Source organism: Pecten maximus, chromosome 13 (genome assembly GCF_902652985.1).
Source record: "Pecten maximus chromosome 13, xPecMax1.1, whole genome shotgun sequence".
In the NCBI taxonomy this organism is placed as follows: domain Eukaryota; kingdom Metazoa; phylum Mollusca; class Bivalvia; order Pectinida; family Pectinidae; genus Pecten; species Pecten maximus.
Window position 1 is genome coordinate 32,000,685 of NC_047027.1, and position 18,959 is coordinate 32,019,643.

General features: G+C 37.3%; 1 protein-coding gene across 3 annotated transcripts; it reads left to right on the forward strand.

The window, feature by feature from the left end:
- The first annotated feature begins 9,770 nt into the window (after positions 1 to 9,770).
- LOC117340245 lies at positions 9,771 to 14,812 on the forward strand. Of its 3 annotated transcripts, XR_004535412.1 has the most exons (3): positions 9,771 to 10,689; positions 13,240 to 13,381; positions 14,653 to 14,812. XR_004535412.1 is itself a non-coding variant. In XM_033902006.1 (2 exons), exon 1 carries the CDS (start codon positions 9,911 to 9,913, stop codon positions 10,676 to 10,678), a length of 768 nt encoding a protein of 255 aa, XP_033757897.1. In that variant the 5' UTR covers positions 9,771 to 9,910; the 3' UTR covers positions 10,679 to 10,689; positions 13,240 to 14,812. The 3 variants fall into 3 exon arrangements, 2 of the variants coding, with proteins under 2 accessions (XP_033757897.1, XP_033757898.1); XM_033902006.1 differs by having other exon boundaries at positions 13,240 to 14,812; XM_033902007.1 differs by lacking the exon at positions 13,240 to 13,381 and having other exon boundaries at positions 9,771 to 10,688.
- The last annotated feature ends 4,147 nt before the right edge of the window (positions 14,813 to 18,959 follow it).

Here is an 18,959-nt window from a genome sequence, read left to right on the forward strand (position 1 = left end):
GCTCGAGAAACAAAAAGGTAATGAGTGTCGAGGAACATGAACTGTTTATTGACTCTGTAGATTCTAAACATACCCAAGAGTCGTGGATGGCACTATCACAGGTCAACGGTAACAGCATACCATTAAAGCTAGATACCGGTGCTGATGTAAATGTTTTACCTATGACCGAGTTTGAGAAGCTACCTTGTAGACCAAGATTATACAAGTCTGATGTAAGTTTAAAGGCGTACAACGCAGGAGCTATTCCAGTATCTGGTCAGGTTATTCTTTCTATATCACACAAGGGACATGACTACAAAACTATGTTCATAGTAAGCCCAGAAAATGTGAAACCAATTCTTGGCAGAAAAAGTTGTAAAACCTTAGGACTTATTAAACTGGTCTTGGCTGTAGAACAGGAACACAAAAACATAGAACCACTTGACAAATCAACAGTTGAAACAGAGTACTCAGATCTGTTTACTGGCTTAGGCTGTTTACCGGACAAAGTGAAAATAGAACTAAAGTCTGATGCGGAACCTGTGGTAGAGGCGTGTAGGAAAATACCGTTCGCGTTACACGACCAGTTGAAGGTGGAGCTGGATTATATGGAGAAAATGAATGTGATTCAGAAAATAGAGAAACCAGTTGAGTGGGTCAACTCTCTAGTAGTCGTACACAAACCCAATGGGAAATTGCGTGTCTGTTTAGATCCCAGGAATTTAAATAAGTTTATCAAACGTGAACACTATAAACTCCCAACTAGAGAAGAGATTATGTCCAGATTTGAAGGAGCAACCATTTTCTCAAAACTTGATGCTGCAAGTGGATTTTGGCAAATCCAGTTGGAGGATGAAAGTGCAGATTTATGTACATTTATCACCCCATTCGGAAGGTATCGGTTCAATAGGCTTCCCTTTGGAATCAGCAGCGCGCCCGAGATATACCATCGGATTATACACAACCTATTTGAGGATATACCAGGAGTTGACACTTCCAAAAAAAAAGGACCATGGATGACATCATCATATGGGGAAAGAACAGACAGGAACATGATGAACGTGTTCGGGCTGTGCTTCAAAAAGCTAGAAACTCAAATCTAAAGTTGAACAAGGAGAAATGTGAAATAGGCGTCAACAGCTTAACATTCCTTGGAGACACAATCACCTCAGAAGGGGTTAAGCCAGATCCGCGTAAAGTTGAAGCAATTGTTGACATGGAGAGACCTACAAACAGGAAAGAGCTACAAAGATTTCTTGGCATGGTGAATTATCTCGCAAGATTCATCAAAGACTTGTCGAGGAGAACAGAACCACTTCGAAAACTTCTGTTGGAAAAGAATGTATGGCAATGGAATCCTGAACAGGAGACAGCTTTCAATAAACTCAAAGATCTAATCTCGCAAGAACCAATCCTAAAATTCTATGATCCAGATCGTGAAATCAGGATATCATGTGACGCATCACAGCTGGGATTAGGAGCCGTACTCCTACAAAAACATGGCAATGACTGGTGTCCAGTAGCCTACGCATCCAGGTCAGTTACTGATTTTGAAAGCAGATATGCCAACATTGAGCGAGAAACACTCGGATTGACTTTTGCATGTGAGCGCTTTCACCAATATATCTATGGCAGATCCTTTGAAGTAGAGACAGATCACAGGCCATTGGTCGCTATCTTTAGTAAATCGTAGAATGATTGTCCCCCCAGGATACAGAGACTGAAGCTTAGATTACAGAAGTATGACTTCACATTATTTCACACGCCAGGAAAACTAATGTGCATGGCAGATACATTATCCAGAGCACCTGTGAAGGGAGATAACTCTAACTCGCTTAATGATGAAGTTGAGATATTTGTGAATGCAGTGTACGAGTCCTTGCCAGTGTCAGGAGTTAGACGAGAGGAACTCGTAGAATCTACTCAGTCAGATGAAACCTTAAGGAAATTTTCTGAAGTTATCACTGCTGGTTGGCCAGAAACACAACATGAATGTCCGTCTGAACTGAAACCGTATTGGACATTTCGTGAGGAACTATCGGTCATTAATGGCTTGATCTTGAAAGGAACACGCATTGTTGTACCTAATAACATGCGTACTGCTATGCTTAAGAAGATTCATCATGGTCACTTGGGTCGCGAGAAGTGTAAAAACCGCGCCAGGCAAGTTGTTTATTGGCCAAATATGAACTTTGACATAGATCATATTGTGGATAATTGTGAGGTTTGCAGAAAATACAACCCAACCCAACCGTCTGAACCGTTGATACCTCATGCGATAGCAGATTCTCCATGGGAAAAAATATCAACAGATTTGTTCTCGTTTGCTGGAAAAAACTACATCGTGATGTGTGATGCTCAAATTACCCAGAGGTCCTAACATTGTCAAGTCAGAATACACATTCTGTTGTTCAAGCACTCAAAAGTGTTTTCGCGAGACATGGCGTCCCAAAAGTAGTTGTCAGTGATAATGGTCCATGTTATAGCAGCAGAGAATTCAAAGATTTTGCGTTTGAGTGGAATTTTCAACATGTGACCATCAGTCCACGCTATCCACAGTCAAACGGACTCTCTGAAAGAACCGTTCAAACCGTCAAAAATATGTTCAAAAAATGCAAGGAAAGTGGAGAAGACGTCAACATGGCATTGTTAGTCTACAGAAGTACACCTATGGATAATGGAAAATCCCCTGCTGAAATGTTGATGGGAAGAGAACTTGTGTCAAACTTACCTTCGAGTGAACTCAGGGATAAAGCTAAACACCCTGATGTTAAACTCTGGAGAAATCAACAGAAAATGAAACAAAAGCATTTCTATGACAACCGTAACCATGTTAAAGCATTGACCACATTGGATCGCGGGAACCAGGTACTCATTCAAGATTCAAATGGTTATTAGAAAGACCATGCTATAGTTGTGGAAAAGTGAATCCTAAGTCATATATTGTCCAAGGGAACCAAAGAGTTCGTTACAGAAGGAACAGACGTCACCTGAAAAAAGTGTCGTTCCAGAAGGAAACACCGTCTTCAGATGTATATGCTGAATTTGATGGAAATGGTAAAAATTCTGATGATTCTGAGCTAATTAAGAAATATGAATCAACATCAAACACTAGAATTGAACCCAAAACCTCATCTAGTGTCCAGGAACCTGCTGGATTGTGCTTCAGAACCAGTTCTGGAAGAGTTGTGAAAAGACCTGATCGATTAATTGAAACTGTGTAATTATATCGGTATTCCGAGTAATTAAGAAGTTACGATAAGAGTTATGTTTCCATTACATGATCCGGATCCTTATCCGTCATTATATCCGGATATTAGTATTCCCCTTAAAAACCCGGATGTCGCCGCCATATGTGAAACACATGTAACTCGAAGTTAATACAAGAAATGACACTTTATTACTTATTATTATTATAACAGTGTCCCAGCTAGGTCGGGTTAGCAGGGCGTTGCGCCCTGCCCCTAATTCAAAGTTAGAAATGCGCCCCGCCCCTTTTCCTGTAGTACTGCCCTTTTTCTAAGTGTCATTGTTGCTCATTTTGCGTCATATACTCTAGATCCGATTTGCTGAAGCCATGCAATATACAGTCAGTCAGTCAGTCACTAATTGGTCACCTGTAACACTAGTCCCCTTACCTGTAGACCTTTATGTACGGTACTGATGGACACTGCCCGAGGCAGAGATCGGTCAGCTGGGGATCGAGCTGGTGTTTTAATAGATTCATTTAACCGTGACGAGTCGATAGGATCGGTTGGTAATCCAATTAAATCATAATCACGAAGGCTTTTTGAAGATGGACAAAGAAATGATAATGGATGGAAATGTTGTTTTACTTATGTAAACAACTGTTGACAAGACCGAAAAGAGCCGTACGTTTGTCGTAAAGTTATCCCATGAGCACGTGTGCATTGGCGATCAATCTATATATCTTTGAAATTTTCTATACGTGACAACACGAAATCCTTCTGGTGTAAACCAAGCAACTTTTTAAGTAAATGATCATGAGATCACTTTCCAGTGATTTTCCAGTGATCAAAATTAGCCTAAGTTTAGCTTTCGGTTGATTTTATTTGATGAAGTTTGGCGGGATGCCGGAAATGGTTCCTTGTAAATGCAGATGTCGCAATTCCTTGTTGGATTGACGGATTTCTATACAAAATGTGTATTTTTTCATAAATAAATAAAGGACACATAAAAATATCTTCTCATGTGAATAATGGTAGCAAAAGTTTAGTTTATATTGTGTTATTTTCGTATCTGAAATGCTGACTCTGCATTAACTGTGGGTCATGTGATAGCCAAGTGATTACATTTCTACAACACGCGGGGACTGCTTGTTTACGAGAGCAACGGAACAAATGCTTTGATCGGAAACTGGCGAATCATGATTGGCTCTAATTTGTTTACCATTTCTTATAATTAATCCAAGAAAATCTTAACTTGCTATAATTTCCTGATTTTAGTTTACCGTTATTTCTAAAGAGTCTAAAGTGAAAGTAGAAATTTACCGCCGCTTACAAGTTACATCGTAGTTATTTGGACGAAGTTTGAATGTCAAAACATTCAGATATTAAATAATTGAATTTCTTTTACTCAATCATTTTTTTCTCATACATGCTTAACCACCTTTTCCTCTTTTGCTCTATAATATCTTCACTTACAATTAGTCGTCTTACAATCATAACGGACATACTAACTTCTGGTTGAAAATATCGCTCGGTTGATTATAATCTGATTTTTTTTTGATTGAACGTAATGATCGTATATGGATTCTCTCAATACACCCTTAAATTGAAATAATGCTAATATCATTTTATTTTTGAATTACTCTAGGTCGTAACTTTTACCATCATAATTTAAAACAATATTTGAAGAATAAAGAGAAGAAAGAAGATATTTATACACAAACGAAATAATTAAAAAAAAATCAACAGATTTCTATTGTCTCTTATGAATCAGGTCATATGTAATGCATGGATGTACTTGAATTGTCCTGTAAAATAAGGTAGAAGATAGATATATACCCGGAAAAGATGTCGCGAACAAAAATGCCCTTTCTTTAGCCAGCGCCCTGCCCTTTTCAAATCCTAGCTGGAACACAGTTATATGAATAGTTCATTATCTTTACCCCTTATATTTATTAAACAGGAATCACAAGCATATCCTATAACATGCTCAAAGCCTTACCGATTGGACAAGGTAACCTCCTGGAATGTTACAGGTAAGATAAGTTATTGAAATGCTACATATAACTACCTAAAATGATACAAATAAAGTAATTATCAATCTAATTAATATCTAGATGGTCATTATCAAAACGTTACATAAACGTACTAAGAATGACCATATAGATTTAAATTAGGTAAAGTTATTGGAAAGCTTTAAGATAACTTCCCGGATCTTTTATCCTGAACCACCACAGAAGCAAGACCACGAAACGTGAGTACTCACTGCATTGTTGAGGGTTTTGGGATACGGGAGCATTCATTAGTCTTCTAGAGAAGGCTGGTGAGAACCCACACCAGTTTTCTCTCCTCACATAGGGGAATGTAAATATTGTACATATATCAGTTGCACAAATAGTTATTCCTCATCTCAGCAGATATAATTTCATGAAGTAAGTAAGCATTAATCCTCAATAAAAAAACCTCCACATTAAACTATAATGTTCAAGGAACCCCTGGGTTTTCTCAGGTTGGGGCCTTCGGAACAACCCCAACTCCCTTAAGTTTGGATATTTAAATATATACTCAGAGTTAAATGTTAGTTAGGAAGTCTGAGGATAAAACCCCTCTGACCGTCGTCTAACACAGCAGTTATATACATAGCTGCTAATAGGAAAACAAAAATAGAATTTCAGAAATTAGGATCTCGGCTATTCTGAAAGAATCTCCCATGTGAGTAACGGTTCCAAAGTGCACCGTTTCCAGTCATGGGAGTTAGACAACAAAAATAGGATTAGATCTAGCTTAAGGAGGCCCACACCGTCGTCGTCCCTCGGAAGGTCATCAACCCTGGAATCTGGAGCCCTCCATGCCATTGGATCCATGAATGCTAGCACGCCCGCCAATTCTTCCCAGGGAGTGTACAGAGTCCAGGAGGGGGCCTTCATAAAACAGGGAGGAGTGTAGTGAAAATCGGGGGAGTTATTTCCTTTGGTTGGAACTCATTTCGCACGTGAGCTAGTATTTAATCCCGCGGGATGTCAGAGAGCGGCCTCTTTGATCCTGAACCCCGCAATGTAAACATACACGTGAGTACTTGTCACTACATTGTATGGGTTTTGGAATACGGGAGCATTCATTAGTCTTCTAGAGAAGGCTGGTGAGAACCCACACCAGTTTTCTCTACAATACCGGTAAAGTAAGTTATCGGAACGCTACAGATAACTTCCTGGAATGATACCGGTAAAGTAAGTTATCGGAACGCTACAGATAACCTTGGAATGATACCGGTAAAGTAAGTTATCGGAACGCTACAGATAACCTTGGAATGATACCGGTAAAGTAAGTTATCGGAACGCTACAGATAACTTCCTGGAATGATACCGGTAAAGTAAGTTATCGGAACGCTACAAATAACTTCCTGGAATGATACCGGTAAAGTAAGTTATCGGAACGCTACATATAACCTTGGAATGATACCGGTAAAGTAAGTTATCGGAACGCTACAGATAACTTCCTGGAATGATACCGGTAAAGTAAGTTATCGGAACGCTACAGATAACTTCCTGGAATGATACAGGTAAGGTAAGTCATTGGAATACTACAGATAACTTCCTGGAATGATACAGGTAAGGTAGGTCATTGGAATACTACAGATAACTTCCTGGAATGATACCGGTAAAGTAAGTTATCGGAACGCTACAGATAACTTCCTGGAATGATACCGGTAAAGTAAGTTATCGGAACGCTACAGATAACTTCCTGGAATGATACCGGTAAAGTAAGTTATCGGAACGCTACAGATAACCTTGGAATGATACCGGTAAAGTAAGTTATCGGAACGCTACAGATAACCTTGGAATGATACCGGTAAAGTAAGTTATCGGAACGCTACAGATAACTTCCTGGAATGATACCGGTAAAGTAAGTTATCGGAACGCTACAGATAACTTCCTGGAATGATACCGGTAAAGTAAGTTATCGGAACGCTACAAATAACTTCCTGGAATGATACCGGTAAAGTAAGTTATCGGAACGCTACAGATAACCTTGGAATGATACCGGTAAAGTAAGTTATCGGAACGCTACAGATAACCTTGGAATGATACCGGTAAAGTAAGTTATCGGAACGCTACAGATAACCTTGGAATGATACCGGTAAAGTAAGTTATCGGAACGCTACAGATAACCTTGGAATGATACTACAGGTCCGGTTACTGGATGCGTAACCGGAGATATGACAAAGGGATTGCCAGCACGCACAATGTAAAGAATATATTAGGGTAGTGTCATGACACAGCAGCTTTATTATCAGCTTATGAACATTCGCACGCATAACAACAAACCTGTGTTGTTCATCAATATTGTTGGCATGCTAAGTAGATAAACAGTAGGGTTATGTATAGTTGTCTACTAATAGGTAGCTACCCCGGTTTGGTACGGGTGTATACAGGTGTTTTTGTAGATTGTTTATTGATATGTGTGGCCTTATATAAACGTACACATACTAGGATGTTTTTTCATTGATATTATCACAATTTAGCATTACATACATCGAGCAAAAGATAAAACGGTTTATTCAGAAAACATGCAAAGAAGCATCAATTCCATAAATATTGGTTACTTTATAATCACTTCGATCTCATTTAACTTGACTACTTCCCTTTCCTTCCGTTTTACTTATTACTCAGGTTCGTTATAAAATATTCCGTTCCGTTCCGTTCCGTCATTGATGACTTACTCATTTCTGAACTTCAGTTCGACTGTCATAAGTCTGCACCTTTCCCACCGACGCATGCGCCATCGGTCTGGTCCTGGACCATGTCGATGGACGCCGCATTGGTTCTTTGTCTGTTATTATACAGACCTCGTTTTTCATATACACTGTATATCGTATTAGAAATAGTAAAAAAATCACTTTAGAATACATGCCAGGTCAAAATTAAATCTAATAAATTTGTTGACAATGAAGCAAAAAAGGAAAGAAAAAAAGACACTACATCTCCAACAAATAGATACCAAACTACCAAATACAGATTCTAAACCTGTTATCTCGTCAGCCAGTCAAAGTAAATATCAGCAACGCTGTTTGATCGAGCAACAAACGTTTACTGCTGAACACTACTAAGAATTAGAATGTTGGCACTCACCAGAATCCGGACGTATCTTCGTCGATAGATATGTGGCAAATGATATGAATTACAAATATGATCAAGGAAAATGTTCATTCCTTTAAAGCATGCGCAGACCATCATTACATGTACGTTATGTCATGTGTATTGCGTTACTATTATAGCTGTAAGCGAAAGAACTACATTTTTTATCAGGTGACGTGTTACCTGGCAAATTTTAATATCTTATACCGTATACATTGCTACAAAATATCACCTTACATCGCCACCACATGAAGGATATACTTCAATGGTGATGGCTTTGAATATTTTCGCCGTGAAAAAGTCATAGGGTAGGTGGTTTAGTCAAGACCAGATGGCCGACGAGAGTTGAACAAAGTATTCGAGTTATATGCTAGTTAAAGAAATGCTGGTATCAAGTCTGATTTAGAAATGTACGTGAGATACGTAGGTGAGAGTCTTTGTGTCAATTTTCATTTTTCTTTCCTTTGATGATATACGGATATAATGATCTTTAATAAACATATTTTGCCGACGAAAAAAAAAAGATAAAAAGATAAATAAATAAATAATAAAAGTAAAAAATAATATTAACAAGTACTAAATGTAATGTGAAATCATAACAGAAGTCCTTTAAACGCCCCCGCAGTCGTACAATTATGTTCGGCATCCCACAATATCCCTATATACCAAATTTCTTTGAAATCGAACAACATAATTTTGTAAGATAAAACTTTTTATGGAAGAATTATCGTCACAAAGGTAAAAACGGATTAAATCTACTTTTACGCAGCCTCTATAAACACCTGTTAGATTATGTAATGCTAATTTGGACACCTGCAGATAGATAAGAATACAACTAAACAAAAAAAGTTGACCAAACACGGGTAAATTTATAGCCTGAAGTGTAACTTGACATCAGAACCCGATATTTGTATCATTTTTTTTCATTTTTTTCTAGTATATTGTTTTTAGCTCTCTGGACGTAGTCCAGGAGAGCTTACGCAGTCATTCTCATGTTTTTGCCGGAAGTAGAATTATTAAAATTTTGTGGACAGAGGATATCAGAAACAGTGGGACTGTCAGAATGGACTTCAAGACACATGATTGGGGTCGACACGAACTAGATTTGACAAGAAATTTGAGTTGTTAAATGTTTTCATTTTCGAGTAATCGTCAATTTACGGTGTCATTTTGGACATACTCGGTGTCACAGGGACATGCCGAACGTTATTCTGAGGAGTTATAAGGCAAAGTTCCTATATCAACCAACTGTAATGTGTATATAGTAATGTGCTGCAACACACGTATCCCTGTGCCGCTGCAAAATTTGCTGCTATGCGTGTTACTTTATACACATTATGTCGTCTGCTACAGTGTATAGGGTGTCTCGCGAAGTATACGCGTACGTCCCTGGCAAACACTGATATGAAACATTAATAGATTTATCATAGTTATGTAAATGAGTGTATGGGTAAGTCCAGGTCAGAGTTCAGCACGTGCCGCATTATTGGCACGTGCGATAGGTAGTCTTAGGACAGTGATGACACGTACAGGTGTCTGTGTTTGCCTAGCCATTGTACTATACGGACGTGTTTTCTCTATTCCCTTATCACTTGGGTTCACATTGACATGTCTGAGAAGGAAAGTTTAGAGGAAATCATTGATTCTCATCCTGCTCCTCCAGCAAAGGAACCAGCCAGCAATGACGCTTTCCAGGCATTAGGCTTATTCACTACTTACCTGGATGAAAGACTAAAAAGTCTCCGTGAAGATATACGAGATGAGCAGGTCCTATCTGCTAATTCTTTCAAACGGTTGAAAAAGGAAAGAGAGGTAAAGTTCAAGTTTTATGGTAACCAGAAGCAATTTGAGTTTAACACAGAAGTGCTTGACGAACTTGAACTAGCAGAGAAAGCTGTTCAGAAAAGTGACGCAAACTCTACTTTGTTAAGCCTGTCGAAAATCAAGACTCTTATTCATAAAAGAAACAAGCTCATTCGTATTGCTGACAAATCTTCCTGTGGTTGGGATACCGTGAAGGAGTATGAAAGTGACGAGCTCGCAAGTGATTCCGAAGATGAAAAGAAAATCCGTCAGGCGGAATTTCGGGCACAACGCAAAAAACGAGTCCAAAAGAAATCTACTCCAGCAGCCGCGACTGGTGGACCCCCCGGGAAACTGTATGGCTCTCAAAGTATTGGCGGTAATCATTCTGGTGCTTTTCGTGGCTCCCCTCAGTTTCACCAGCATTCCAGGTTTCATCGCGGAGGGACCTGGCCTCAGTTCGGAGGTAGGGGGCGTGGCAGCCCCGCCCCCACAGACTTGTGCCATGCCTGTGGAGGAGTTGGACATTGGAGAGCAAATTGCCCAAAGATCACGGATTCAGCCGGAAAATGAAGACAATTCAGTTAAGTACCATACTCGAGATTTGTTTGATTGTCAGCTTAATGACGAGAATTATGAAATTTCAGAAAACCAGATTTCACGTGATTCGAAGCCAATCTCCAGTGTTAAAGGTCGTTTGAAAAATTCGTTAGACTATTGGAAAAACTGTGTAGAAGCAAACGATTATATTTTGAGCGTTTTATCTGATGGTTATTTAATACCTTTTGTATCCACTCCATACAAGAAATGTAATAATAACAATAAATCAGCTATGAACCATTCAGAATTTGTAACGGAGGCTATCTTAGAATTGTTACAAGCAGGGAGTGTAGTTGAAAAGTTTGAAATTCCACATGTTGTAAACCCGTTGTCCGTGTCGGTTAATGCCAGCGGCAAAAAACGTCTGATTTTAGATCTGCGTGAAGTAAACTTTCATGTTTGGAAAGAGAAAATTAAATTTGAAGACTGGAAAACAGCTATGGATTACATCGTACCGAACGGGTACATGTTTAAGTTTGATTTGAAATCGGGTTATCACCACGTGGACGTTCATTCTTCTCATCAAAAATATTTAGGTTTTTCATGGGTCATTGACGGGAGAATTAGGTATTTTTGTTTTACTGTTCTTCCTTTCGGTCTTTCTTCAGCCCCGTACATTTTTACAAAAGTGCTCCGACCCCTCGTTAAATTCTGGAGGAAAAATGGAATTTGTATTGTTGTGTATCTTGATGACGGATGGGGTATACGTTCAGATTTTGACACCTGTAAAGGTCATTCAGATTTCGTCAGACAGAGTCTTGTATTTGCTGGTTTTGTAGCTAATGATGGAAAGTCTATTTGGCAACCCACGCAAAGATTAGAATGGTTAGGGATTAATTGCGATCTGGTTATCAACGCTACATCAATTCCTATCAGGAGGCTAGATAGTCTTACTCAAGTTCTTAGGAAGATCTCTACCCCCGGGTGTGTGGTGACAGCACGTCAAGTAGCTAGTGTCACGGGCAAAATCATATCCATGTCCCCTGTCTTGGGTAATATAACTCGATTGATGTCTAGGTATTTATACAGGTTGGTCGAGAAAAGGTCGTCTTGGGATTCCGCTTTCGTGATAGACAAAGATAACGAATGTTGGAGTGAAATGAAGTTCTGGCTTTCTAATGTTAACTCTCTCAATTTTAAGTATATAAGCAATCGTATCCAAAAAAGTAAATGTGTCGTATACTCTGATGCGAGTAGTCATTCTTGTGGAGCTTATGTAGTGGAAGTTGACAATGCAGTATTTCATCAAACTTGGTCGTATGAAGAGTCTCTCAAAAGCTCAACTTGGAGGGAGCTCTATGCTATTCAGTTAGCAATGTCAGAATTTCGAGATATATTGAGAGGTCAAATAATCACATGGTATACTGATAATCAAAATTGCGTCGGAATTATTGAGAGCGGAAGTTCGGTGTTAGAGCTTCAAGTGTTAGCCTTGAAAGTTTTCCAGTTAGGTATCTCTCTTAATTTGTCGCTTAAAGTTGAATGGATCCCTCGGTCTGACAATGAGAAAGCTGATTACATCAGTAAGATAATAGACTATGATGATTGGGGTATATCAAAAGATTTTTTCGAGTTTTTGAATGATATGTGGGGCCCACATACTGTGGACCGATTTGCTAATCATTTCAATTCTAAAACATTGAAATACAACTCAAGGTTCTGGTACGCTGATTCTGAAGCAGTTGATGCGTTTTCCCAAGATTGGTCGAATGACAATAATTGGCTTGTTCCTCCTGTATATTTAGCTCCCAGGGTGATAAAATACATGATAGATTCACGATCTTCTGGTACGTTAGTGCTTCCCAAGTGGATTTCGGCCCCCTTTTGGCCCTTACTTTTCGGTGGTCACCTAGAAACCCAAACCTGTATAAGCGACATTCTTGTTTTCACTGAAAGTGACCGCATTTTCGTACCGGGATCACACAAATCGCTGTTTAATTCAGTTGATTTTAAGGGGCACGTGCTTGTAGTACGTTTTGATTATCAACAATAAGTTGTAGCCAGGTGATTGGTTAGTGGTGATTGTGAGTGCGTGATCAGCTACAAGGACTGTGATTGGCTGACACGACACACCCACTTACTATCAATCGTATGTAGTTGTAGTTTTGTTCACTCATGTGGAACCGACAAGGCCACTTGCATTGACTCGAGATGTATATATTGTTGTGCGGCCACTTGGACATTGACATGAAGCATGTATTGTTACAATTGATGCCACTTGGCTTTTGACTGAAAATTACTTTGAGGCCGCTTGGCTGTTGAAATGAATAATTAGCTTTTTTGTTTGCTTATGTCATGAAAATATCATGAGGCCACTTGGCATTTGATATGAATATACGAGGAGGCCACTTAGCTTTTGATAATAGTGTACATGTACACTTTTTAGATAATTGATGTTTAGAGTATATTTATTGGATTTACTCAGCTTGTGGACACATGAAGGTTAATTTGTTGTTGTTGTTTTTTTTATAATTTTTTAGTGGTGATCATAATGAAATAAATGTTGTTGATTAGAGTTTGTTTACACGTTACAGATATTTTCTCGAATGGTATTTGGAAGGAGCGTTCCTTAATAAAAGACGGTAGTCTACGTAGTCTGGCTTCTGACCTACACGACTTCGTGCTAAAATCAAGGGCAGATTCTACCAGTAAAGTTTACCAAAGGCGATTTAAAAAGTGGGTTGAATGGTGCAGCCTTTACCCAGAGATCACCCCTATTCCAGCCAAGGAATTCCATGTTGCGTTGTATTTAAAACAGATCGCAGAGTCTTCAAAAAGTTCTACTGCGATTGATCAAGTATTTTATGCTATCGGTTGGGCCCACGATTTGGCAGGATTGCATAACCCTTGTAAATCAGCGTTCGTCAATCACGTGAGAGAAGCTGCCCGCAGGCAATTAAAGACATCCGTTATTAAAAAAGAACCTCTTACTCCAGAACATTTGAAAAGCTTAGTTTCGAATTTTGCGGGTCATAGAGCTAATTTGAGTGATTTAAGGCTTGTAACATTGTGCCTGTTAGGATATTCTGCATTTTTACGTTTTTCGGAAATTTGTAATATTAGAAGATCAGACTTAATGTTTTTCGAGTCGCACATGAATATAAACATACCAAAGAGTAAAACGGACATTTACAGAGAGGGTAACACAGTTTCAATAGCTAAGCTAGATTCACAATGTTGTCCTGTTTCTATGACACTTAGGTATTTGCAGCTTGCTGAAATTCCTCACGATTCTTCCGAATTTATATTCAGATCTTTGTCATTTTGTCCAAAATCGAACTCCTATAAATTAAGAGGTACTTCACCGTTATCATACACTAGGGCCAGGGAGGTGTTACTTGAAAAACTGTCGAGCATAGGACTTGACCCTTCAAAATTTTGTCTACATAGTTTGAGGTCTGGCGGTGCGTCGGCTGCGGCTAATTGTGGGGTATCTGACAGATTATTCAAAGCGCATGGTCGATGGAGGTCAGAAACTGCCAAAGATGGCTATGTGAAAGACAAGCTTGAGTCAAAATTATTTGTATCAAAGAATTTGGGTTTGTAACTTGATGTTAGTTAATGTACATTTTAAGGGATTACATGGTAATAAACATGTTAACAGTGTATCCCGTTCTTTGTTGTCTGTACGTCCTCATATAGCTAGGCGGACTAACTCCCAGTAATGAGTTTGAGTTTATATGATAAATAATTTATGTTCGTTTGAGAGAAACGAATTAGAATATAAATAGATTTATCATAGTTATGTAAATGAGTGTATGGGTAAGTCCGGGTCAGAGTTCAGCACGTGCCGCATTATTGGCACGTGCGATAGGTAGTCTTAGGACAGTGATGACACGTACAGGTGTCTGTGTTTGCCTAGCCATTGTACTATACGGACTTCCCACCCACCCACCCCTTTTTGAATCGTCTGTGTGTCTACTTTTGTTTTCGTTCTGTGATTGTAGAACCTTTATTGGACGGACACAACATGGATGTTTGTAACATTCCGAAGTCGGATTGAAGCGAAGACACAATGGGAAAGTGATGGACTCTGTGCTTGTGATTTATTGTTATATCTAAAGTGAATAAAGTACGTCCTCATATAGCTAGGCGGACTAACTCCCAGTAATGAGTTTGAGTTTATATGCTAAATAATTTATGTTCGTTTGAGAGAAACGAATTAGAATATAACTATGTATTCTTAGTAGTTCCAATTGTTTATCTTCTCTCATAATATTAACTTAATTTCTTGAAAGCATGGGAATGGAGCCCTATCTCCAGAGCTATTACTTAGTAATGAAATATGTCCTGTTACCCAGTGTATAGCTTTAAATCACGAATAACTGTTGACAAATGTGTTTTGGGTATAAAATATACCATGTGTAAATATGGTAGATATCAGAAATCGGAGAGAATATAGGTTTCTAATTGATTATAGTCATATGCATATGTATTGATGATTTGTATTATGTAGTGATAATATGCAAGCTGAAGCATGTTGCATTGATACTATATTGATGACCAATTTGACCTGTGACCTTTGATGACTTATAAATGTATATGATTTCTCCAGTCATATACATCGTAAAACGGTGAAAATATTATGAGATGAAACAGGAAACAATTCTCTATAAGAGTACAAGATTTCATTTGAAACGATCAATACACAAAATCAAGAAAATTCATTGAAAAAGTTGAAAATACAAAGAATATATAGTACGTCCAGAGAGCTACGAGGCCCTTGGCCTCTTGTTTAAAGTTTCTGTTAACACTATAGCATATGCATAGCAAGTTATCCTTTGTAAATGTTTCTGCTTACAAGTACGAGTAATTTTACACCAGAGTATGAGACGTTTTCTGAAGAAAAAATGTTCTGTTCTTACGTCATTACTGATAATGTTACATAAAGATCTTTGTTAAAGATAAAGGACACCAGTTTCTCTCAAATGATGCTCATTGTATGTGGCAGCTAATTGTAAACAGATGGTATTAATGTACATATCTAATATTATATAAAATAAAACAAAACAAAACATTACTTTATACAGATAGTATACTATAAAGTATTCCCAATATCAACAATAATGCAGAAAATTTCATTTGTATGACAGTATACCTATAGGATATAAATATATTAACTATCAAGGGTTTGAACAAATAATTGTATATAAAAAGCAGTTACATAAAGTATATAATAAGAAATTTATTTAAAATACTCAGTTGTAGCAGACTGAATACAACTAATAGATTGGATTATGCAAAACGGTTAGTGTTTTTAATATATTCTTGTACAAATAAACGTATACTATCATTATCAGTCTGGTTTAAATTAACAGAACCGTTCAATAGTACATCTAAATCGACGACTACATCATATCTGGATAGTTTTCTGAGAAATATATCACGGCAAAAGTTGTATGAAGTACACTGAAAAAAGTAATGAAATGGGTTTTCTAATGGGTAAGAACAGCTACATGCTGGTGATAAAACTAAATTACACCTGAAAAGGTCTGCATTCAAAGTGCTACAACCGTGACGAAGTCTAGTATGTATTATGTCAAATTTTCTGTTGCCTATAGACAGTTTAGTAACAGGTTTGTCTTTTCCAGTAATAGATTGTTTAAATTTTGGTAATGATTCTATATTTCTGGTAGAGATGTCTAACGAGTTCCACATTCTAATAGTACTAGGTAAAAATGATTTTTCATACAAGACTAATCGACACATGGGTATAATGTAATCTTGACCATTTCTCAAATTGTATCTACTGATTTCGTTTACTCTATTGGTTACGATATCATGTAGATATGAAGGAGCTAAATTTTGTTGTATTTTATAAAACAATAACAACTTTCTCTGTTTCCGTCTGTCTTCAAGTTTTTCCCAACCGGTTTCATTATATAGAGACACCCTACTTGCAAATAAAGGCAAACCTGTAACTATTCTGGCGGCTTCTAGTTGGACTTTTTCTAATTTATCACAGTCTGTATAATTACAACCATCCCACACTTCGCTCGCATATTCTAAAATAGGTCTGATGAATACAATATACAGTTTAGATAAAATTTCTTTATTTACAGTAAATTTCAATTTTCGTAAAACAGATAAATGCTTAGAGGCTGATCTTACAATATTGGAGATATGTGTTTCCCACTTACCATTTTCATTAAAAGTTACTCCTAAGTGTTTATGTGTAGCACTGTTCGTAAGCGTGGTATTATTAAAAGTCAACTGAACATCTAATCTGTCTAAAGAGCCATTAAAAAGAACCACATCAGTTTTATTAGGGTTGAAATTCACATTCCATTTCTTAGACCAGTTATCAATAACTGCTAAATCGCGGTTCATATAATGTTCAATTTCTGCAGCACTATTTGAAGAATATGCTAGTGAAGTGTCGTCGGCAAACATTCTAGACATCGAAAATAGGTTTTCACAAATGTCATTGATATACAATAAAAATAAAAATGGTCCTAAAACAGAACCTTGTGGTACACCAGCTTTTATGTAACCTGTGTAAGAGACAGCGTCACGTAAATATACAATTTGATTTCTACCACTTAAATAATCTTTCAGCCAATTATAAATTTTACCTTTAAAACCGTATGCTTGAACTTTTTTTCATTAAACCACCATGCCAAACTCTATCGAAAGCCTTCGAAATATCAAAAAATACCATACATGTTTGACGCTTGTTTTCTAGTGATACACAGATGTTGTGATAAATTTCCAGTAATTGTGTAACCGTTGAATGGCCTGGAACAAAACCTGACTGGTGTTTGTACAAAAGATTATTATTAATGATAAAATTGTATAAATGTTTGTAAATAACTCGTTCAAACACCTTACTAACTGTACTAAGAAGAGAAATAGGTCTATAATTAGACGACAAAAAACGTTCACCCTTTTTAAATAAAGGTACTACTATAGCTGTTTTCCACTGACTTGGAAACTTACATTGACTCAGAGATAAATTAAAAAGTAATTGAAGAGGTACACTCACACTTTCTGCAGTATTTTTCAACATTTCATGACTAATTTTGTCTTTACCGGTAGCTTTATTTAGCTTCAAAGTTAAAAGAATGTCCTTAATTTCATTTACAGAGAAAACAATATTTTCAATGGAATTGTGACATCTAGAAGGAAAATCAGGGACAACAGTGGATTCATCGACGTTATTAGCAATAGAACAAAAAAATGTATTGAGCAAATTTGCCTTTTCTTTGTCCTCATAAATTAATTCACCTTTATCACTGTCATATAATGAAGGAATAGATTCTGATTTACTTGTTTTACCAATAAGTCGATGCATAAGTTTCCAATAGTTTTTAGAATCAGACAACGATAAGTTATCAACAATTTCATTAATATTTTCAAAAAACGATGTTTTAGCATACTTTTTCATGTTATTTACTTTGTTTCTCTGTTGCTTAAATTTTAGAATGTCATTTGGGCGATTAGTTCTACGAGCTTGTTTGTGTAGCCTATCCCGTTTCCTGATTTCTCTTCGCAATTCTGAATTAAACCAGGGTTTATCATTCTTCCTAACAGTAATAGTTTTCTTTGGTATACATTGATTAGCAAACTCAAGAAATGTTGAGGTGAAAATATCACAAGCTTCATCTATATTACAATTTTCAAAATATTCCCCCCATGAACAATTTCTGATCAAATTATTTAATAGGTCATAATTAGCATCTTTATAAATCCAAACATCCCGTTTGTATGTATTCGTATTTTTACCTGGTATCTCAATAACTACATGAGTGGCAGAATGGTCACTTAATTCATTTTCAACGGGTATGACAGAAGATTCTAAAACATGTACAGTATCGCTAACAAAAATGGGGTCAATAAGAGTCTGTGTATTATAGGTGATACGGGTAGGTTCATTTATTACATTCGTTAAGTTAAAAAGTAAAACAATATCATTAAGTCTATGATTTCGAATCTTTAACAAATCAATATTAATATCGCCAAGTATGATGCCATTGGCACAATAATTAAAAGCCCTTTCAATGGATGCTTGGAAATTGTCCCAAAAAGGTATATTTGATCCTTCAGGACGGTACACAGTACAGATCAGATAGGAGAAACCAGTACAATTCAATTCTATCCATAAAATTTCACCCCCATTAAATTCTAAATCCTGTCGACGTTTAAAATGAACATCTTCAGCTATGTAGGCCATTACACCGCCACCAAAACAATTCCTATCTAGTCGGAGTGGCTCCGAGAAACCTTCAATTAAAAGATCAGAGTTTGGCACATT

Bases quoted from the DNA above. Each gene is read 5' to 3' on its own strand.
- LOC117340245 (XM_033902006.1), top strand. From the start codon at position 9,911: ATGTCTGAGAAGGAAAGTTTAGAGGAAATCATTGATTCTCATCCTGCT.